Source organism: Suillus plorans, assembly GCF_016647745.1.
Source record: "Suillus plorans strain S12 chromosome Unknown HD556scaffold_36, whole genome shotgun sequence".
In the NCBI taxonomy this organism is placed as follows: domain Eukaryota; kingdom Fungi; phylum Basidiomycota; class Agaricomycetes; order Boletales; family Suillaceae; genus Suillus; species Suillus plorans.
The window spans coordinates 90,238-109,087 of NW_024537420.1; the positions used below are offsets into that span (position 1 = coordinate 90,238).

Sequence of the window (18,850 nt, forward strand, 5' to 3'; positions counted from 1 at the left end):
TTTTCGTTCGGTCGTTCCATCGTTCTTCACTGGACTAGGAAGCGCGGTCATCCGATCCGGCCAGCTAGAAATAGACAGTTTGCACACGAACGCAACACAAGATCTGTCTGGAGAAATCACCCTGAGATAACTGTAAAGGCACAAAGGGCAACTTACAACGTTACCATCTTCCCAGTCTTATCAGCTTCATATTGCGTCGCGGAGCTCCAATGAAACGAACCCAAGCTATAAGAAAATCCACAGCTCATGACGTTAGTCTTGGACATGAGAGTACATCAATCGATTGGTAGCAACAGAGAGCGGAGATTCGCACATGCTCTGTCATATTCGCGCCAGGTACTGCTGGAACCTAGAGCTCTACAGCAGTTACATTAAAGTCGGCATCACGAAACGATAAGCTTGCCTAGCTCCCCTAGAACGGCCGAAGACCCTGACAAGTAAACTTAATCGGCGCTTAATGCAGGTAATTTCAACGCGTACATGTTCTTGGAGATTTGATGTTTTCTCCCATCAGACTAGTATGATGGATCATGAGAACATGCATGGGCTTCGTGGGCGAGAGATACTGGGGTGAAATATTATTGTCAGCCAATCAGGTTCAGTCCGATAAGTTCGTGACATGTTCACGGGGATGATACGTTTTAAACGGTATGTTCATGAGACAAAATCACCTAGTCTAGTTCAATGGTAACGAGTGTGCAAGTAGTCGGACGTAACATTTTGATGTTCTGATAGTGAAAGTTGTCCGCGGTGGAACGGAGCCGTATGAATCTATCTTTTAGATCCCGACTTGTCGGGCGCTAGCAGTTGTACTTGAATCTTGATTATTCAGAACGCTAGCACTAGTCTTGACTGGTAGCACTAGCCTCAAAGATCAAGGTTCAGAACAAAGTACTGAACAAAGAACGACCCTCAAATGTGCGGTGGCGTCGTTTTAATAACTTGAAGGACTTGAAAATTTCGTCCGACGTGAATGGGCTGGTACCCTGATACGCGCCAGCTGGGGGGACTTTAGCTCAGGGATCACCCCATAGAACAAAGGGGCACAATGTCTAATGGTAGCGGTAGTCAGCATCAGGCAATCCGATGAGCTCATTCAGGGTAGTTAACTAGGAGGTGGTCCTGGATGAGGGACCTTACTAAGTGAAAATTTTGCAATTTGCAATTTGAAGGTTAGAGGCCGCTGCATAACACGACCAAATAACGCCTCCGAATTTGTACGTGTCAGAAATTTAGTCCAAATATACTAGGACTGAACACCATGGCAGTAAGCCTCCGACCCCACTTTTCAAACAGAAATTATACTCACCAAATTCTCAGAGCCGCTGTTACACTCTTCTATGCTCAACATCAAGATTGGCTAGCGCGCGGTAAAGTTTTAGCACGTTTGAAATTCTCGTTCGAATGCTGAACTTTACTTTTGCAGCATTGCCCTTGCTCCGTTAGCTAGCCGGTCGAGATGGCTTGCCACAGAAACTGTATCGTCGTCTGCAGCAGCACCTCCTCCGCCAAGTGACCCCACAATTGGCCGCATAGTGGACGACATCTCTGGACTGACACTGCTGCAAGCAGCTGACCTCGTCACGCTCTTGAAGGTTCATTCGTCCCTTCTAAACACATTTCGAATATTACTCATGATCACGAAAGTCACGGCTAAATATTCAAGAAATTGCAATGCCAGCTGCTTCAGCCGCCGCACCCGCCGCCGCCCAGGTCGAAGAAGCAGCAGTGGAGGTGGGAAACATCTCGTGAAGAAGGTGTATTCATTAACAAAACTGAACCGAGCAGGAGAAACCGAAGGAGAAGACTATCTTCAATTTGAAACTTCAGTCCTTCGATGCCGCAGCGAAGCCCAAGATCATTCGTGAGGTCAAGGCCCTGATCCCGAACCTTACGCTCATCGATGTGAGTCATGCTCATTAAAGGGATATATACACTAACTCGGGATTAGGCGAAGAAGTTCGTAGAGTCTGTACCTCAAGTCCTCAAGGAAAATATGCCCAAAGAAGATGCGGATAAACTAAAAGAGGTTCTCGAAAAACTGGGAGCAGTAGTGGTACTTGAGTAGATCATTAAGTCCTATGTATAGAGCATGTTCAGGTTATAATTCATTCGTTATAATTAAGGAGATTGCAAATTAGCTCGAATATGTCGCAGCGAAGTTCGAGATCATCCATGAGAGGCTCAGAACCCGGATCTAAACCGAGAGTCTCTCAATTAAGGGATATTCAGGTCTCAGGCGTCTGTACAACAAGTCCCCAAAGAAATCGTGCCCAAAGACGATGTGGACAAACTGAAAGCCTGTGTATACAATGAGCGTGTTCAAACCATAATTCATTCACTATAATTAAGAAATAGGGTTGCAAGTTAGTATGAATGTGATTGGCAAGACTGTCCAATAGTGGCACGTATGGCGATACATATGGTCACGGCGGGAGCAATGACAAAAAAAAGGGGATAACAAGGACTGAAAGAGCAAAAAAAACCTTCAATCCTCCGAAAGATAACGATATTCAAACCGGAAATCGCTTTTCTTGCGCTGGCACCATGATCCCTCCCAATCAAAGTAAACGTACACGCCTTGTTCGTATTCTTCTGTTATGGCTTGCGGCTCCGAGTGTCGCTGGAACCATGTCATATATTTCACATGGAATCGCCACGATTGGCGCTTCAATTCTTTAGCAGCCATATATCTAGAAGTTACGTGAGCAATTTCCATTGAACGTAAGATTGCCCTCGTACTGCTGGTATGTTCCCGGTAGGTAATAGAAGACGTAGAAGAGAGTCTCTACGTCTATCTGGGAAAAGATGCCTGGGGTGCTCAGAATAGGATGAGGAACCTGAGGATAGAATGCTGGAGTCGCAAAGGGATTCCGTGGCACATAGTACTTTGGTCTAGGTAAACAACACATTAGCCCCTATCAAACATAGTTGAATCGTAATGTGGTACTTCTCGGTGTCCTGTGGCTGTGGCACATTTGAGTAACCACCTTCAAGGAGTTTGTGCACCTCTCCGAGGTTTGTCATACGATGAGGAGCTGGTTATCCGTCAGGATTTTTTGCTCAAACAGAGTTCAAATGTGACAAACCTTTCTGCTTGACCGTTTCAAACGATGCCACAAGGTCTGATAGAGAGCCAGGGAATGCACCTGAACCAGCTGGACGCGAAGGAGGATGCGGCTGCTGCTGAGCTGGTGCTGTTGAAGGAGGCCTCTGCGAACCTCCAATTGGCTGCTGGATAGGGGCCGGTTGCTGTTCCACGCTCTGTGGGACCTTTATACCCGGGGGATACTGTTGTGCCTGCTGTGTTACAGATGTCGAACTTGCGGGTGGAGTTGGAAGTACTGATGAAGCTATTGTTGCCTGATGTATCTGTTGAGGTAGTGGCGATGACGCTGACGCAGGCAACTGCGTGGGGGGTTGAGTAATCAGCGAGGCTCCATTAGTGACCAGTTGGAATTGTGGCACTGCCGATGCTGATGCTGGTGGCTGTTCACGTTTCATGAGGCTTCATCGTGGGCATAATATCGGTAAACACTTACTGGTGCAGCAGGTGAAGGTGCCCTGGCGAGGTGAGGTGATGCTGCAGGTTCTAAGCAAAAATTACGTCTGTCCTCGTGCTCCTGGAACAAAAAACATACCTTTCTGTTGACGTTGCGGCGATGATGTGGCCGCAGGACCGCTTATAGAGCTTGGAACAGCCTCCGATATTGCTGGTGAATCCTGTCCAGAATAGAATGACCCCTCTTGTTGATGTGATGCAGCAGATGATAGCATCGGACTCGTGACCGATGGATGTGTCAAGCTTGGCGAGGATGTAAATTGCGAATCTTGCAAGCCACTTTGCGAAGCCGACGGCGTTATTGAGAGTGTAGATGTCGTTGCTTCAGGGAAATTCGTTGATGGCGTGGGTGGAATAGGTTGTGATGTCGAGGGCGTTGGGGGTAATGCTCCATTCTGTTGAGACGATAGCGGAGTGACGGCAGCGGCTGCTGCTGCGGCATAGCGGATTGGTGTATGCACTGGTGGCCGTGGGGTTGCCGGTTGCAAGTTAGCTCGTAGAATGCTTGCCATCGGCTGCTGAGCAAAGTTTGGATTTGGCGGTGGTTTGACTTTTCGGACGAACTTTGAGTATCACCACCCAGAATTAAATAGAAATACAAACAGACCTTCAGTTGCAATTGATGGTTCTGGTAATGTCTTGTAAGTCACTGTTGCAATGTATGAACCAACACGTACTCCGCAATTGAAGTGTCACTCCAGCCTTCTTTTGCACGGGACTATCAGCACGTTTACTGCTCGCAACACTTTCCTCGTCCTTCTCATGTCGTTTGTTCGGCGTTCGTGGAGGAAGGTCTGCCAAAGTCAATTCTACAGTAGTGGTATGAGTAGCAAATACATACCATCACTTGCAACATCTGACTCGTCGCTATCTTCCTCGTCGTCACCAGCCAGACCGAACTGTTCCTCCTCTTCTTCAAGATTAAGTTCGTCGTATATGCCCTCATATTCATTGAAGTCCTCGTCCTGCACCCAGAAAACGCCTTAAAAGGTCTCAAAGTAGAACATACTGCTGCGCAACGAACCGTGTTGCTTTCCACGAAATATTGTACATCTTCCTTGAGAGCTTGTACACGATCCGTGGTCAAAGAACCATTGTCCAGGAGACGAAGGATGAGTTCGAGTCGGTTGACGTGCCATTTTCGACGATCATTGAGGTGTTCCAGATCTTCCAAACGACCAGCAGATGATGAACTCTTTCCGCGTTTCTTGCCGCCGCCGCCCTGGAGTGTCTCAATTTCCGCTTCTGCCTGTTCTACTTGCAACAAAAGATCTTCGACCTGCGACTGAAGCCACGTCGTAACCTCGAGCTTCTCTTGGGCTTTAGGATCCAGTTTGGCCGACTGTATTAGACCCTCTTTGGAGAATGCCTTTGTCTTCATTTCCTTCTCGCAGGCCTTGAACTTCTCCATTTGCTATACACACAAATATGAGTAATAAGTCGTCGGAAGGGTTTCGGAATGGGAAGACGCGTATGGGGATGGCATGGAGCGACGGAGACGCACAGTTTCTATTAGTCTCCGGTTTTCCAGGAGTGCGGACTTGTCTTTGATGTCATTGCTTGCTACCCAGGCTTTGATCTGGTCGCGTAACCGCTGGAGCTTCTTTATTTGTGTTTTCAAGTCAGTCTCCAGTTTCTCCTTCTGCGTCTGGTTTGTAGAGGCCTGCATCTTCTCATATATGCTTTCAAAGACCTCGACGCCTTCGCCAACCTTCTTTAGTGTACGGTCGATTTCGGCTATGAAAGATATAATGAATTGCATAAATGACACTGTAAAGGTGAATAGAAACATACTTTGCAGCTTTCTGGCCGCCATTGTGAAGAAAACACAAGTTGAATGGAAATACAATTGTCGAATATCAGCTAGTCGCTCTGAATCGTAAAATTGACAATTATTTGGCTCATATAAGGATTACATAAACACGGGATGGAACTTGTTAGAAAAATTTCGGAATCGGAGTCCGTCGAACGGCACATTGAGCTGGATGATCTCAATGACTTGCTATGACTTTTAAAGTCTACCTATGACCTGAATGTAGTCTACTGTGGACTTGAGCTTCGGATGGTCACTTGGCATCATATCATCGTGAGAAAATTCCCCTAAAGTGGTCATTAACAAAAGCATTACTTTGAATTTCAATTGGTCTCTCTGCTCTTAACCCTCGTCTGCTTCGTCGTCTCTTGTCAGCTTCTTATGCTCCTTCATGATGAAATCCCTACGTAAATCTCTCAACGGACACCGCGATATCCACCGTCTTGAAATCTCTACCCCTCTACCGTTACCTTCTGTATCCAGACCTCAGAATTCTTCTCTACCCCCTCAAAAAGTAATCCGTGCAATCGCATCATACAGGCCACAGGGCCCTCAGCAGCTCCCTTTTCAAAAGGGTGACTTTTTTTATGTTACAGGAAGTACAGAAACTCAGGGGGATTGGTACGATGCACATAATCCTGTAACCGGGGCTAGAGGTTTAGTCCCAAAATCTATGTTTGAAGAGTTTTGCAAGAGTCCAGCGTCAGTACAATTCTACATTCGTTCATCTGCGCGTTAACAACCCGTACAGTGTACGCACTTCTAGTGTCAACGTCGCACTAAATAGTCCCACCCTCCCTAGTCCAACATCTCCTCCTAAGTCCCCAAAAGCACCTGCATATTTTGCAATAGTTCTTCACGACTTCATAGCGGAGCGCGCGGACGAGCTTGACGCCAAATCTGGCGATTGCATAACTGTAGTTGCCCAGTCAAACCGCGAATGGTTTGTCGCAAAACCTATTGGTCGACTTGGTCGGCCAGGTTTAATCCCCGCTTCTTTTGTGGAAGTTCGCAATCCTACAACAAATCGCCCGGTAGAGGATGTCAACGCTTTGATTGACAGCGGAGATCTACCAGGTGTCGAAGAGTGGAAGAAGGCCGTATTCAATTACAAAGCAAATAGCATATCACTCGGCGTCATAGAGGAACCGTCTGCCCAGCGTTCCAGCACACAACCTGAATCTGCACCACCTCCCCGCACTTTCTCCCCCGTCCTCTTATCCGAGGGCATCCTATTATCAGCCGACGTCGTATCCTTTCACAACGAAATGAACGAGTACTGGTTCCGCACAGACGCCATTTACCAACCTTATGATCCTCATGACCCTCAAACTCTTCCAAAAGCCAAACAGCTCGTCCTATTTCGAGTATATAATGACTTCTACGATTTCCAAGTTAACCTCTTGCAGGCTTTCCCTCGTGAAGCTGGACGAGAACCGGACTCCGTCCGGATACTCCCCTTCATGCCTGGTCCTGCCGAAAATGTCGACGACGAGGTCACTGCCGCCCGACGGGAAGAACTTGACGAGTATCTCCACAAGCTGTGTGGCTTAAACACCGTTGGTGCCAGCTATATTCTCGAACACCAGCTCGTGCGCGAATTTTTATCGCTCAAACCTGGAGATGTGGAACATGATATTGAGCCTCGCTATGATGAGGTCAGGGCACTCTTTGCCGAAGAAGCCACAGGAGAACAGACCGTTGCGGAGGAATTTGAGGAGGAAGTTCGTGATACGCTTGGGGATATGAAATTATCAGATAGAGATGATCGAAGCGAAGGCTCAGACTATGGAGAGGACCACACGCCCCCTACTCATATTATGTCTCGTGACTCACAAACTAGCGCAACCCCACAACCTCATCGACCAAACACAGCGACATCACATCACCGCACAGGGTCCCAGTCTAAACACAACGGACGTTCGTCTCCATCATATCCACGTCTTGACACTTCCCGTGCAAGTGCTTCCTCTCGATCATCCTTTGCTTCGAACTCTGCTTGGCAAGAACACGCCACCCCATCTCCATCATCTCCCAGTTCGTCACAGCCATCTATCGCCATGTCCTCCCGATCTCGTTCCCTATCAAACGCCACTAATATGAACGCCCCTCCAATGTCCGCTGGTAATTCCCAGACAGCCTTCGTTAAGATCAAAATATTCGATCGCGTCACTGATGACCTGATCGCCATTCGCGTACATCCTCGCGTGACGCACGCTGAGCTCCTGGAGAAGGTGCAAGCGCGATTAGGCGGCAACGTCCTCAATCTTCGATACCGCCATAGTCTCAGCAACGAATTCGTCGGCATTGACGACGACAGAGATTTGCGAGAGTGGTTGGATAGCACGAAGAAGCACGTTTTGTATGCTGAATAACGATGACAACGGACGGACCGTCGTGCAATTTTTTTTTCGTGTTGTTTGTTGTCGAAGTATCAAATTACTTATATTTTAGACTTTTTATTGTATTCGTCTTCCTTTTTTCCTCTTTATATCTCCATCTCTGATTTCTTTTTTATCTGTGTTGGCAAATGTATTCTGTAGTTTGTTGTTAGAAGTAAGCTGTTTATTTTATGTATACCGGTGTACACCCTATGATCCTAGTAATAACACTCGCAGCTGGTACCACGTATACATGTAATTGAATTGCGTCATTAATGCCCGAGTCATCGCCGAAAGTTCATTCACTCCTTATTACGTAACCTGCATTGGAAACAATTGGAACCAAGCACGACCAAATAGATCTTCTGCATCAGTTCACCGACATGTCCTTCATTCGTTATGTGCGAAACATCCGCAGAACAGGGATCAAACAGTGGTGGCATCAATTGCAGTACATTGGAGATGCAAAAGCTGGGACGCTTGTCGGAACCGACCAGTAGGTGCTCGCCCCACATTCCTCGCAGAGTTTGACTGCTCGGATAGGTTCGGCAATAAATACTTTGAAAACCTGAACCCGGACGATGAAGTTCCAGGTGCGTAATACGTTCCCGTGCTTCGATGTGATATTTGATTTGCGGCTTTTTATAGGACGTCATAGATGGGTCGACTTTACTCAGGTATGGTCTTGTTCGTCTTCAATTGGATGAGAAGCGGGTATAACCGTGTACTGTCTCTAGCATTACAACAACGCTACTCAAGTTCCCCCCGAGTGGCGTTCGTGGCTATCGCACATACGGTTACAACCACCTACGGAGGATGCTGTCGTGCAGAGCCTGACTCCGTCATGGAAAGCGGTATGTAGCTATCGTGCATACCCCGTTTCTTTCAAGTCTAATTTCAGAACAGCCCTGGGTAGAGACCCTGACGGGCACGAGAGGTGCCTATCGGTCGTATAACACAGTGAAGCCTAAGATTAATGCTTGGGAGCCGAAGGTCATAACACGGGGCGAGGCGCGTCCGTAGGTCAATTGTACGGAGCCAAGTCATTCTATATATACCACACCCTACTGTGAGATATGGATATGTTCTAGCTCAATGACATCATCTACAACGTGTTCAGCGATAGCAAGGCTTGACGTCAGGCCAGGGCTCTCAATACCCATCAGGCTGACCATCAGTCCTCTCTTGCTTCCATCAGCATAGTCCTTCCGAATAGTAAAGTCTTGGAATCCGGACAACACCAACTTGGGACGGATTCCGACATAGTCAGGTCTGAACCCTTCAAATGATACCCCTGGTAGATATTCGGTTACCGCTCTGTGCATCTCTTCCAGCCTGGAATCGCTGGGTTTTAGATGCTTCCGCCAAAAATCTGCGTTCTCCTCATTAAAATCATATTCTGATGCATCAGCCGCTGCCTGAGAGGGCGATGATATCCACTCCAGGTCTGGCCCAAAGCGCACTTTGCCTTGTAGATCAAGGGTCAGATGCGTTCCGAGCGATTGGAAGGCGTGCTTGTTGGGCCCAGTTTCAGGGCATGGGTATATGAGGCGACTAACTTGAGATATGCCTGGACCACTGTAAGCCGCGTACGAGCCCCGACCGAAGAACATGGGTATGCGTAATGCCTCGGGCAGCAGAGAATTTGGAATGAGATTGGCGGAAAGGCCAGACGCGTTGATTAAGGTTCGAGCGAGCAGGGAATCTCCTTGCTCGGCATTCTCGGTGACAGTCTGAACTACCCAGCCCTCTTCCGAGCTAAGCCTAGAGGTCTCTTTGCTCTTGTACGGGTCTACACGAACGACCCGAGTAGAAAATACCAATTCACCTCCTTCCGATTCTGATATATCCTTCTCCAGACTCTCCATGAAAGAGTGGGAGTCGACAATACCTGTCTCTGGACTCCATAACGCAGCAGTAATGTCCGGTGAGAGGTCTGGCTCAAGCTCGCGTGCTTGCGCACCGCTTATAAGTGAGACAGGGAGTACTTGGTCTTCAGCTCCACGAGGCGGCGAGTGCTTGGGCCATGATAGTTGTCTGGCCTTTGCAAAGAGGTTCTCGACGTACGCACGCTGGTGCTCGTGTGCTACCACGAGTTTTCCAGTCTTTCGGTACGGGATGTTGTATTTGTCGCACCGTTCGTACATGAGGTGCCTGCCTCGCAAACATAGCTGCGTCTTGAGTGATTGTGGAGGATAGTAAAGTCCTGAAAAGCCATTACATCAAGAGACATGGACACAGTTGACGTTGCAAGGTGAGCTCACCAGCGTGTACAACTTCTGAGTTGCGAGAGCTATCCACTCGTAGTCAGCGTAAAGCGAACAAGATAATACCTATGTCGCTCGCCTCGTTTCTTCGCCAGCGTGTGAATGTCTCTCAACCAGGTATGTTGATTTCGTCGGGAAGCGCTCGGATAGTCGCTGGGCGACAGCCAAGCCTACAACACCTAGCCGTAGATGAGCGTTAGCGCGCTACGAAGTTAATATTGCGCGGGACGGACCTCCGCCCACAACCAGGAAATCTACTACGGCATCTGGACTCTGGACGAAGATGGTGTGAGAGCCTCCACAGAGCTTGAGTTTGGTAGTTTACCTTGTACTTGAAGCATCCCGTTGCGTTTAGCGCAGCCACCAGCCCCCGTACGTTGGTCGCTGCCATGAAGGCCCTCCAGTGTCCGGCGCCTGAGACTGATTTTTGGTCAGGTGGCGCTCGGTTAGATATCCTCCTCGGCCCAATTTAAAGCGATCTTATCAGGATCTAGTCATCTCTTTGTTTGTCACTCAACACTTTTGCTCAGCACCAAGTCTTGCACTACGCTAATACACACTAATACTGGCGCCAACTTGGTCGCCCGTCGCTGACCGGAAAGAAAATCAAAATGGCTGCCGTATTTCCACAACCGGCGGAGTCCTCTTTCGAGGAGAAGATGGCTGCTTTGGAGAGCACCCCACTCTTTATGAAATCTCTGCCTTCAGAAGAATCTAACGACCCTGTAATACAAGCCTTACAAAGCCTCGCCTTCGATGGAACACCAGATGGTGAGTGAGAACCTTCTCTTCTCTACTGTAACACCTCGTGAACATGCGGCTTCTTCAAGAGATCGCTCAAAATTTCAAAGAGCAAGGAAACGACTACTTCAAGGGAAAACGCTATCGAGAAGCAATTAGCTTCTACACGCAGGGAATTGATGCCAAGCCATCTGATATTGTATTGCACGAAGCTCTGTTGTGCAATCGTGCCGCATGCAACCTCGAACTAAGTGAGTAATTGGGCTACTGGTCGATAACGAGGATCTGACCAATTCGAAGATAACTATGGTTCTGTGCTCAGAGACTGCTCGAAGGTGCTTACCCTGAATACGAAGTCTTCGAAAGCCTATTACCGCTCGGCTACGGCATTATTCGCGCTGGAGCATTATGAAGAGTCCCTCGATTGTTGCGAGAGATGCCTGGAGTATGACCCAGAAAACAAAGGTGTTAGGTCAGTTCGTGATCGTTCCGCAAAGGCGAAGGCAGAGAAGCTTCGCAAAGAGAGTGAAAAACAGGAACGAATACATAACAAACAAAGAGAGAAGAAACTCCTGCAGGTGGCGTTCAAGGTACATTCTATCTCGGTCTCGTCATCGGACGTCTGACCATGCTTCAGGAACGAAATTTGTTTGCCGTATATAACCCAAAAGGGTCATCAGAGAACCCATACGAGCCTCACTTTGACCCAGAGGACCCTGAAGGAACGACGTTGATAATCCCCGTGTTCTTCTTGTATCCACAACATGCGACATCGGACGTCATAGCACATTTTGTTGAAGATACCACCTTTTCGACTCATATTTTTCAAATGTTTCCGCCGCAGGCGCCTTCACCCAGCTGGGATAAAGCCGGGCAGTACATTGCAAACAACCTCGTGGTATACGCAATAACAAGAAGGAAGCGGCTACTCAAAGTTGGCAAGAAGATGTCATTGAGAGACGTGTGCAATTCTGCGAAAGCGAAAGAAGGGGACCCTGACGATGGATTAGAATTGAAAGACGGGTGTTTGACGTTTGTTGTTGTTCCAAAGGGAGAGGTAGAGCAGAATTGGGTAGATGAATTCAAGCGGACACGAGTCAGCTAGACACGAGCTCATGTGTAATTGAACAGGGGTGTTTCCAATTTGAGAAGCACGTGCACAATGAATGTGTTGGTCACTGTTTGGCAGACACCATACGGTAAGACTCCTCGCAAAAAAGACATCGACGAAGGCGTCAAGCTCGGTGAGTACGAATTACTGTTTATTATGGTGTTCAACAGTGCAGGATGGATGTGCATATCGAGCTACGGAGCAAAAATTGGGGTCGAATCACTTCGATTGGGTGGATGCAAGTTATGAGGAGTGGATGCTGACCATAGGATCATCTACTACAGGGCCTCTATTCTAGTCATGTCTGTCAACCACAAGATCCTCCGTACTGCAAATGCACCCACTACCTCCCCTGATGAAACCGAGGTTTCCGTCGCTCAGGCCCTAATCGACCTCGAGAACAATGTCCCTGAACTCAAGACTGAGCTTCGCGCTCTACAAATTTCTGCCGCACGTGAAGTTGATGTACGAGGTGGAAAGAAGGCTATCGTTGTGTTCGTTCCCATTCCCCAACTAAAGGCATTCCACAAGGTGCAGCAGAGGTGAGGATAGTTATCTCAGTGGGAAGGTGTCATTGTAATCGATCTCCTGGATCTCGCAGACTCACTCGTGAGTTGGAGAAGAAATTCTCTGACCGCCACGTCGTTTTCGTCGCTCAGCGCCGGATGTTGAGCAAGCCTACCCGTAACTCACGGGTGAAGCAAAAGAGACCCCGTTCTCGTACACTCACCGACGTACACGAGAAGATCCTTGAGGACCTTGTCTTCCCGACTGAGATTGTTGGCAAGAGGACCCGGGTATCTGCTGACGGATCAAAACTTTTGAAAGTGTGAGTGGCGTAGTTTCCGATGGATTGACGTGCGTGATGCTGAATAATATTGCAGCATCCTTGACCCTAAAGATGCGACATCGCTCGAGTACAAGCTCGATTCGTTCTCTTCGGTATACCGCCGTTTGACGGGCAAGGACGTGACATTCGAGTTCCCCCCTGCAAACCAAGAGTAGATTACGCGATATGATGACACATGTTTCCGGTTCTTTGCATTCTCCGATAAAAATAAGGACATACTGCTTATGTCCTGTTCGCGTCATGTGCTGTGATATTCATACGTCAAAGCGCTGCCACAGAATGCTGAGCGCTGAGCACTAGTAAACGTGCCTGCTGAGGCGAACAGGCAGTGTTAGTTCGCTTGCAAATTTCTTTCAAAGTTATAACCGGGTTATTATATGAAAGAGCTCTTGTGAGCGCTCGTAGCTAGCAATTCGGCGTGATTTCGGCACGTGGTTTGTGTCGCGTCTACTAGTGTTTTTGAGTTGATTCATTTCATTGTCTTCCTTGCTTCTGTTGCTAGTCATTTTCCCGCTTCCTTCTCTCTTCCTCCCGCCCTCCGTGGCACTCCTCCCTCACCTTCGACGTCGTTCTGCATGGCGGAGTATCCACGCATGGACCCGTACTCGAAGTCCAGGTACGAACACGGGATAGATGCCAAAATTGTGGTCATGGGCAATACAGGTTCGTTGTTCGGATACCAATCGACTCGATTCACTGACATGTTCTCAATTAATAAAGGTGTGGGCAAGACCAGCCTACTCCATCGCTATACTCAGAACAAGTTCGATCCCAGGAACATGACGTCCACGACCGGGGCTTTCTTCGTAACCAAGAAAGTTCATATCGATGGTTTGAAGGTTCGACTTCAACTATGGGATACTGCAGGACAGGAACGATTTCGAAGTATGGTATGAACTCACTTTTACTTATAACCCTTCAGGTGGTTTACCAGCGTAATTAGGCCCCCATGTATTATCGCGGAGCGAATGCCGCACTTCTCTTGTATGATATCACGAATGCTGCTACATTTGAGGACATTCGGGGATGGTTAGCTGGTTCGTAGCACTACATTTTACATTGGCGATTCTTTTCTGACATCATTACCACTCGTTTCAGAGTTGAAGAAAAATTGTCCGCCAGAGCTCATCATTTATATCGTTGGTTCCAAAGCCGACCTACATCATCACAGACAGGTCACATCTGATCTAGCCCGCCTATCGCTGCATACTTGGTTTCCCCCACCGCGCGCCCCAACGCCTCCTCCCCCTCCTCCCCCACCATTGTCAACACTATCTTACATTCGCCCCAGATTCACATCCTTCACTAGCATCAAATCAGTTCCTCTAAACAACTCCCCAATGAAGTCTTCTCCGCCACACAGCGCGTCCTACTTGGATCCTGCTGTTAGCCATTCATCGCATTCATCTGTGCTCAATCGATGCAATACTGGTTCTGGCCTTCCGAGAGTAAAGACAACAGCCCCGACCTTGAACAGGTCAAAAACAGAGGCTTCCCATTCATTACAATCGCGATTTGGTTCACACTTTGGGCGACGTGCAGGAGGGTATGACGCTGCGGATAGCAGCAGCAACAGTATAAATGAAGATGAGGAAGACTTTGATGTCGATGACCAGGAATGGGGACTTCATAAGGGCATGGAACTTTTTGAGGTCTCAGCTAAAGATGACTTTGGTACGTGTGCTCGATCCCCATCTTGATCTTCTCATTCAGCTATTTGCCTACAGGCATCGCAAACCTCTTCGAGTCATTGATTAATGCAATCATCGAGCGGAAGGATATCATTGAGCGCGAAAATGAGCTCAGGAAACGTGATAGTGTCTTCCTATCAACTGTCAGCGCGCCTACCTGGGCCGCTCAGGCCGAAGAAGAGGAGGCACGAGAGAAGGCTCGATCCACTTCAGGAGGATGGAACTGTTGTTCCTCGTGATCTTGTCCCTGCCAGGTGTCAATACTTCTCAGCTATCTGCTGTCTTTCTACTCGTCTTCATCTTACCGGTCCGGCATACATTCTCACGACTCATTGTCCAACGTGTTCTCCGTCACATCGATCTCCTACACCCGATATTCAAGGTCTCTTGTTCTCTTTCGTCTTTACAGGATGCTATGTTCTTTATGCCACTTTCTATGATTCCTATAGGTTCACCCATACCACCGAGCCTCAGGACCACTGTTTGCAATACTATTATTCACTTCCTTATCTCCTCATACCATATACTACCTTAAGTAGATACAATTTGTGCATGTGTCTATAGTCACCTCATTCAGCAATTTTGGAAGCTTCCAATCCCTTGCTAGGTTGTAATTTGGTGTTTGTATCCGCAGACTGAGAAGGGAGAACACCAAAAAAGGCAGGCAGGGTCCCTGATGCTGGAAGAGCTGAGCTACTAGTACATATCCGTTTCGTTCCTCGACCACCATATCTCTCCTTTCTTCCAAGCTAATGGAAGGAGATAAAGCAGACAAGGTCGACAATGTGTGCACCCCAGAGCACTGTTTTCGTGCTTTCGATGCATTGTACTGCGCGCTAACATCTAGCGAGCATATCTCGCCTAATTTTGCCGACGAGAAATAGTAAGTGACCGTATGTGTTCTGATCTGAATGTGTGCTATAGTTATGATTCCCTAGTCCATTATTTGTGACATGGAATACCAGATCATCTCGCGCAGGCAGACCACCCAGGCTGAGGGGTTGCATCGGCAACTTCGATGCCATGCCTCTTAGGCAAGGCCTTGCAGAATACGCATTGATCAGTGCATTCAAAGACTCTCGTTTTCGGAAAATAGAACGTCGAGAACTTCCGTCTCTTGAATGTGGGTAAGTACATCTCGTCTTTAATATATATATTGATGCATTCAGCCGTGACGCCCCAGAATATCCCTTCTGACGGATTTCGAAGACGCATCGTCATATCTAGATTGGACTGTTGGCACTCACGGGATCTACATTAGCTTCCCGAATCCATCATTATACCCACCATCTTCGAGCGCGCCTTCTCCTTTATCTTCGTCAGCATATCTACCGAGATTCAGCTCCAGAGACACTCTGACTGCGACATATCTCCCAGATGTCATACCTGACCAAGGTTGGGATAAGGTTGAGGCTGTGGAAAGCGCTATGCGTAAGGCAGGATGGAACGGCGCTATCACGGAAGAGACGTTCAGGACCGTGAAACTTCGACGATACCAGAGCAGGCACTGTGTTGTTGGCTGGGAGGAATTCGTCCAGTGGAGGAGGGAGAATGGTGATGACGACATTTCATGATTGAATTTCATGACCCAAATCAGTTAGAACATTGCAATGTATCACCATCAAATTGTCGCAGCTTGTACAGATATTAGGGTCGGATGTGGTGTATGTACCTATATGCGAATAGATTGACAATTAGTGCCCACCACTCCCGTTGTTGCCAAATAAGTCTTTCCGCAGCCTGTCCAACCGACCACCCCATCCGCCACCAAAGCGCTGTTCAAGTTGTAAAAACACCTTTCGCAGCTTTCCCGCGTCATTACCGCTAGCTTTGCCGAAGGATATCAAGATCCAGTAGATCAGCCTCTCACTCGGCATGGCATCTGTGGGCAAATTCATGAAAGCCTTGAACACTTGATGGAGGTTCTCGAGGTTCCAATCATTTTTCTGGATAGGGCGGAGACGCTCAGATAACGATCCGGGAGGGGTCCGCAGGAGAAGCGGTTTCTGCGCATGCCGCGCGAAGCCGAGGAATATTCCCCGGAACGCAGAAAGGGTCGGCTGATAGAGGGAAGGTTCACCTGTCTGCTGACTGATAGCAGCCTTCGGTTCCCTATTGGGTGTAGAAAGCATGTCCACGAAGACGTGAAGGGCCTTCATAATCTGTCCATGATAGGCAAAGGCTTGGATCAAGGAAGTATATGTGATCTCGTCGGGTATTATATCGCCCCGAATAGCGATGCCCTCCACATCTAGCAGGTACTTGATGGCTGCCTCGATGTCATAATCGCCTACATCGAGCTCCGGTTGCAGATTGTGGCGTAGCACGCGGTAAATCGTTGAAGCGACATCCATATGCCCATTCCGGCCATAGGCCCATACACATGCGTTGATACCATCCAGACCAGGCTCAAAGCCTTGCTCTCTCATCTTCTGCAGAGTTGATCGAACACCGGACAATTGCTTTGTTCGCGTATAATAGTGTAACAATGATAGATGGGTGATGCGGTTTGGTGGTAGCCCTGAGGCTCTGAGCAGATTAGATGCGTGGCGGATGGCACTGGGGTCAAGCGAGCGGCCAGCAATGTAAATGAGGGTTGTGTATGTAATGATGTCGGGTTGCACATGCCCCATACCGGGCTCTGCGGCCAGATTCTCGTCGTCGCTCGGGTTCTCGGAGGGCTGTGGTGTAGTCATTTTACTGAAAACTTCCACAGCCGCTTTGTAGTCTTCGAGACTGCATTTCCGCCATCGCTTTCCTGCACAATCTAGTAAGGCATTCCACTCCCATAGGTATATGCGATACCCGGACCGATGTAGCATCGTTAAAACAGCAGAAAGTCGTAAGAAAAGGGTTCGTGTTCGAGGTTTTGCGGAGGCAAGAAGGCGCGCAAGATGATGAAGGTGACGCTGAGGTATCTTGGGAACTCCAGAGAGGTTGTGGATATGATGGGGAAACATGACTGTCAAGGTGTGGTATGCCTCCCACCCATCTGTCATTGAGGTAGCTTTCAATAAGCTGTCCAATAATTCTTGCCGTATCTTCAGTCGGTCTGGTGGTGTCTCTTCGAGTGATTCTATGGGATTCTGATGGCCAGGGTAGTGAGGATTGGGATAATGATAATGTGGGTTTTGTTGACCGTAAGTTGAACGGATGCCAGCGTGAATGTGGATGGCTCCGACATTTAGAGACTCGTCTGCGGGTAACGGAGCGCGGGACATCAAGCCATCCTGTCCAGATGATTTTAAAACGCGTGTCTGCTGTACAGTCGTGTCCGAATGATCTGCCAATCCTGCATTCCTGACCAGAGCGTCGTCTGCCTTGCGCTCGCTCACAGCGCAGTTCACCTCTTCTTGAGCCCTTTCTTGCATCATATGAACAGCATGGATACGACGATGGACCTGGAAAGTACGAGACGTTGCCTGTCGCCGAGCGAAAAGTTGTTGAACTTGACGAAGCCAACATGATACTTGTGATGATGCAGGCGACAATCTGATGCTCGACGTGGAGCCTGCAAGCATGAATATCCAGTGCAGTCATCCTGTGGTAATGATGAGCGTTACTCCGTAATGGATGTCGTGTACATACCGCGACTGGCACTGAAAGAAGATGCTGGCAGAACCAGGTGGAAAACCTGGTAACAATACTAACTCAGTAACTGACGCGCTCGATGGAAGTTGCAAAGTGCCAAAAACAGTACATAACTCAAAAATTTCGGCTCTTGACTTTGGGCGCTAAAATTGAAACTACTACAGGGAATTTCAACGACTTTTCATTCCATCTATTTTATCGTGTCGAAGAGATATAGTTTTTGAGAATGCTCCTCAGTCTTGAGGGCATACTTGAGAACCTGAACTGAGATTTCACGGTGCTTAATTTTGTGTTCTTCCCTGCCATGTAATTCTCTGTGTTGAATCTTTGATGCAGAGCGCTCATCGCATAGCAGTGCCCGTCGGTGGTTTAACGTTTGAGATATTTGGAAAGAGATGGTTCGTTAGGTATATTTATTTTGCATTGCAAGGCTGCTTATACGGTCACCACGTCAGGACTCTGCGCTGGGGAAAACATCGCTTGTTGTTCTGAGCAAGTCAAGAAGCAGACGGCTCCATACAGGCCAAGACACCGAGTCACTCGGCAGCAGGGATGAAATGGTTCGGTTAGATAAGGTAGGTTGTACCATAGCTCTCGGGTACGGTAGCTCATTACTTACTGTCTCCTCAACCCACGAAGAAATAAAAGTCAGACCGGCTGGACAATATGGCTTTCAGAAAGATAGAGGAGATATGTGCTGTAAGTCTTCTATAATCAAGTGCGAATGCAAACACTGAAAGAGAGCGATTGAAGGCAGAGACAGAAGTCAGAACACATGGATCTCTATGTCGACCCTTCACGCGCACGTTTCAACTTCCCCGCGATAAAATCTTTCAGTGCCAC

General features: G+C 48.1%; 9 protein-coding genes across 9 annotated transcripts; 6 read left to right on the forward strand and 3 right to left on the reverse strand.

Moving 5' to 3' along the window:
- The first annotated feature begins 1,177 nt into the window (after positions 1-1,177).
- Positions 1,178-2,141, forward strand: HD556DRAFT_1379463 (ribosomal protein L7/L12 C-terminal domain-containing protein). Its single transcript, XM_041303192.1, has 6 exons — positions 1,178-1,267; positions 1,321-1,370; positions 1,427-1,595; positions 1,648-1,734; positions 1,789-1,905; positions 1,952-2,141. Exons 1-6 carry the CDS (start codon positions 1,262-1,264, stop codon positions 2,066-2,068), a joined length of 546 nt encoding a protein of 181 aa, XP_041159039.1. The 5' UTR covers positions 1,178-1,261; the 3' UTR covers positions 2,069-2,141.
- On the reverse strand, positions 2,142-5,441 carry HD556DRAFT_1379469 (Not1 N-terminal domain, CCR4-Not complex component-domain-containing protein). The gene is made up of 12 exons (XM_041303193.1): positions 5,357-5,441; positions 5,067-5,299; positions 4,587-4,976; positions 4,404-4,527; positions 4,240-4,356; positions 4,170-4,190; positions 3,642-4,112; positions 3,543-3,592; positions 3,090-3,489; positions 2,951-3,038; positions 2,743-2,895; positions 2,142-2,693 (listed from the first exon to the last, which is right to left on the reverse strand). The coding sequence occupies exons 1-12, from the start codon at positions 5,376-5,378 to the stop codon at positions 2,489-2,491; spliced, it is 2,274 nt and encodes a 757-aa protein (XP_041159040.1). The 5' UTR covers positions 5,379-5,441; the 3' UTR covers positions 2,142-2,488.
- A 262-nt stretch (positions 5,442-5,703) lies between these two features.
- Positions 5,704-8,035, forward strand: HD556DRAFT_1271858 (uncharacterized protein). Its single transcript, XM_041299186.1, has 2 exons — positions 5,704-6,077; positions 6,127-8,035. Exons 1-2 carry the CDS (start codon positions 5,767-5,769, stop codon positions 7,748-7,750), a joined length of 1,935 nt encoding a protein of 644 aa, XP_041159041.1. The 5' UTR covers positions 5,704-5,766; the 3' UTR covers positions 7,751-8,035.
- Positions 8,036-8,118: 83 nt separating this feature from the next.
- HD556DRAFT_556145 (NDUFA12-domain-containing protein) lies at positions 8,119-8,800 on the forward strand. Its single transcript, XM_041310940.1, has 5 exons — positions 8,119-8,252; positions 8,300-8,349; positions 8,405-8,433; positions 8,494-8,610; positions 8,663-8,800. Exons 1-5 carry the CDS (start codon positions 8,140-8,142, stop codon positions 8,777-8,779), a joined length of 426 nt encoding a protein of 141 aa, XP_041159042.1. The 5' UTR covers positions 8,119-8,139; the 3' UTR covers positions 8,780-8,800.
- HD556DRAFT_1379487 (pyridine nucleotide disulfide oxidoreductase-like protein) lies at positions 8,492-10,500 on the reverse strand. Its single transcript, XM_041303194.1, has 5 exons — positions 10,349-10,500; positions 10,257-10,296; positions 10,103-10,202; positions 10,021-10,049; positions 8,492-9,962 (listed from the first exon to the last, which is right to left on the reverse strand). Exons 1-5 carry the CDS (start codon positions 10,412-10,414, stop codon positions 8,821-8,823), a joined length of 1,377 nt encoding a protein of 458 aa, XP_041159043.1. The 5' UTR covers positions 10,415-10,500; the 3' UTR covers positions 8,492-8,820.
- HD556DRAFT_1293501 (40S ribosomal protein S7) lies at positions 10,501-12,993 on the forward strand. The gene is made up of 8 exons (XM_041299405.1): positions 10,501-10,794; positions 10,854-11,015; positions 11,065-11,354; positions 11,402-11,860; positions 11,954-12,012; positions 12,160-12,417; positions 12,477-12,704; positions 12,760-12,993. The coding sequence occupies exons 1-8, from the start codon at positions 10,635-10,637 to the stop codon at positions 12,878-12,880; spliced, it is 1,737 nt and encodes a 578-aa protein (XP_041159044.1). The 5' UTR covers positions 10,501-10,634; the 3' UTR covers positions 12,881-12,993.
- Positions 12,994-15,019, forward strand: HD556DRAFT_1379495 (P-loop containing nucleoside triphosphate hydrolase protein). The gene is made up of 5 exons (XM_041303195.1): positions 12,994-13,388; positions 13,446-13,615; positions 13,669-13,762; positions 13,824-14,399; positions 14,453-15,019. The coding sequence occupies exons 1-5, from the start codon at positions 13,301-13,303 to the stop codon at positions 14,653-14,655; spliced, it is 1,131 nt and encodes a 376-aa protein (XP_041159045.1). The 5' UTR covers positions 12,994-13,300; the 3' UTR covers positions 14,656-15,019.
- HD556DRAFT_1379499 (alport syndrome) lies at positions 15,020-16,123 on the forward strand. The gene is made up of 3 exons (XM_041303196.1): positions 15,020-15,299; positions 15,355-15,543; positions 15,600-16,123. Exons 1-3 carry the CDS (start codon positions 15,169-15,171, stop codon positions 15,988-15,990), a joined length of 711 nt encoding a protein of 236 aa, XP_041159046.1. The 5' UTR covers positions 15,020-15,168; the 3' UTR covers positions 15,991-16,123.
- On the reverse strand, positions 16,111-18,100 carry HD556DRAFT_1271874 (uncharacterized protein; the record flags this gene model as incomplete). Its single annotated transcript, XM_041299187.1, has 2 exons — positions 18,005-18,100; positions 16,111-17,957 (listed from the first exon to the last, which is right to left on the reverse strand). The coding sequence occupies exon 2, from the start codon at positions 17,935-17,937 to the stop codon at positions 16,111-16,113; it is 1,827 nt and encodes a 608-aa protein (XP_041159047.1). The 5' UTR covers positions 17,938-17,957; positions 18,005-18,100.
- Positions 18,101-18,850: the final 750 nt, after the last annotated feature.

Coding starts and splice junctions, on each gene's coding strand:
- HD556DRAFT_1271858 (XM_041299186.1), top strand. CDS start 5,767: ATGATGAAATCCCTACGTAAATCTCTCAACGGACACCGCGATATCCAC. Junction 6,078..6,126: donor GAGTTTTGCAAGAGTCCAGC/GTCAGTACAATT, acceptor CAACCCGTACAG/TGTACGCACTTCTAGTGTCA.
- HD556DRAFT_1379469 (XM_041303193.1), bottom strand. CDS start 5,378: ATGGCGGCCAGAAAGCTGCAAA. Junction 4,357..4,403: donor GTCAGATGTTGCAAGTGATG/GTATGTATTTGC, acceptor TGACTTTGGCAG/ACCTTCCTCCACGAACGCCG. Junction 2,694..2,742: donor CTACCGGGAACATACCAGCA/GTACGAGGGCAA, acceptor CGTAACTTCTAG/ATATATGGCTGCTAAAGAAT.
- HD556DRAFT_1379499 (XM_041303196.1), top strand. CDS start 15,169: ATGGAAGGAGATAAAGCAGACAAGGTCGACAATGTGTGCACCCCAGAG. Junction 15,300..15,354: donor AATTTTGCCGACGAGAAATA/GTAAGTGACCGT, acceptor ATGATTCCCTAG/TCCATTATTTGTGACATGGA. Junction 15,544..15,599: donor CTTCCGTCTCTTGAATGTGG/GTAAGTACATCT, acceptor GTGACGCCCCAG/AATATCCCTTCTGACGGATT.
- HD556DRAFT_1293501 (XM_041299405.1), top strand. CDS start 10,635: ATGGCTGCCGTATTTCCACAACCGGCGGAGTCCTCTTTCGAGGAGAAG. Junction 10,795..10,853: donor CTTCGATGGAACACCAGATG/GTGAGTGAGAAC, acceptor GGCTTCTTCAAG/AGATCGCTCAAAATTTCAAA. Junction 11,861..11,953: donor ATGAATTCAAGCGGACACGA/GTCAGCTAGACA, acceptor ACTGTTTGGCAG/ACACCATACGGTAAGACTCC.
- HD556DRAFT_1379463 (XM_041303192.1), top strand. Junction 1,735..1,788: donor TCGAAGAAGCAGCAGTGGAG/GTGGGAAACATC, acceptor TGAACCGAGCAG/GAGAAACCGAAGGAGAAGAC. Junction 1,906..1,951: donor CGAACCTTACGCTCATCGAT/GTGAGTCATGCT, acceptor ACTCGGGATTAG/GCGAAGAAGTTCGTAGAGTC.
- HD556DRAFT_1379487 (XM_041303194.1), bottom strand. CDS start 10,414: ATGGCAGCGACCAACGTACGGGGGCTGGTGGCTGCGCTAAACGCAACG. Junction 10,297..10,348: donor CGGGATGCTTCAAGTACAAG/GTAAACTACCAA, acceptor ATCTTCGTCCAG/AGTCCAGATGCCGTAGTAGA. Junction 10,050..10,102: donor CACGCTGGCGAAGAAACGAG/GCGAGCGACATA, acceptor ACGAGTGGATAG/CTCTCGCAACTCAGAAGTTG.
- HD556DRAFT_1379495 (XM_041303195.1), top strand. CDS start 13,301: ATGGCGGAGTATCCACGCATGGACCCGTACTCGAAGTCCAGGTACGAA. Junction 13,616..13,668: donor AGGAACGATTTCGAAGTATG/GTATGAACTCAC, acceptor CAGCGTAATTAG/GCCCCCATGTATTATCGCGG. Junction 13,763..13,823: donor CATTCGGGGATGGTTAGCTG/GTTCGTAGCACT, acceptor CACTCGTTTCAG/AGTTGAAGAAAAATTGTCCG.
- HD556DRAFT_556145 (XM_041310940.1), top strand. CDS start 8,140: ATGTCCTTCATTCGTTATGTGCGAAACATCCGCAGAACAGGGATCAAA. Junction 8,253..8,299: donor ACGCTTGTCGGAACCGACCA/GTAGGTGCTCGC, acceptor CTGCTCGGATAG/GTTCGGCAATAAATACTTTG. Junction 8,611..8,662: donor TGACTCCGTCATGGAAAGCG/GTATGTAGCTAT, acceptor ATTTCAGAACAG/CCCTGGGTAGAGACCCTGAC.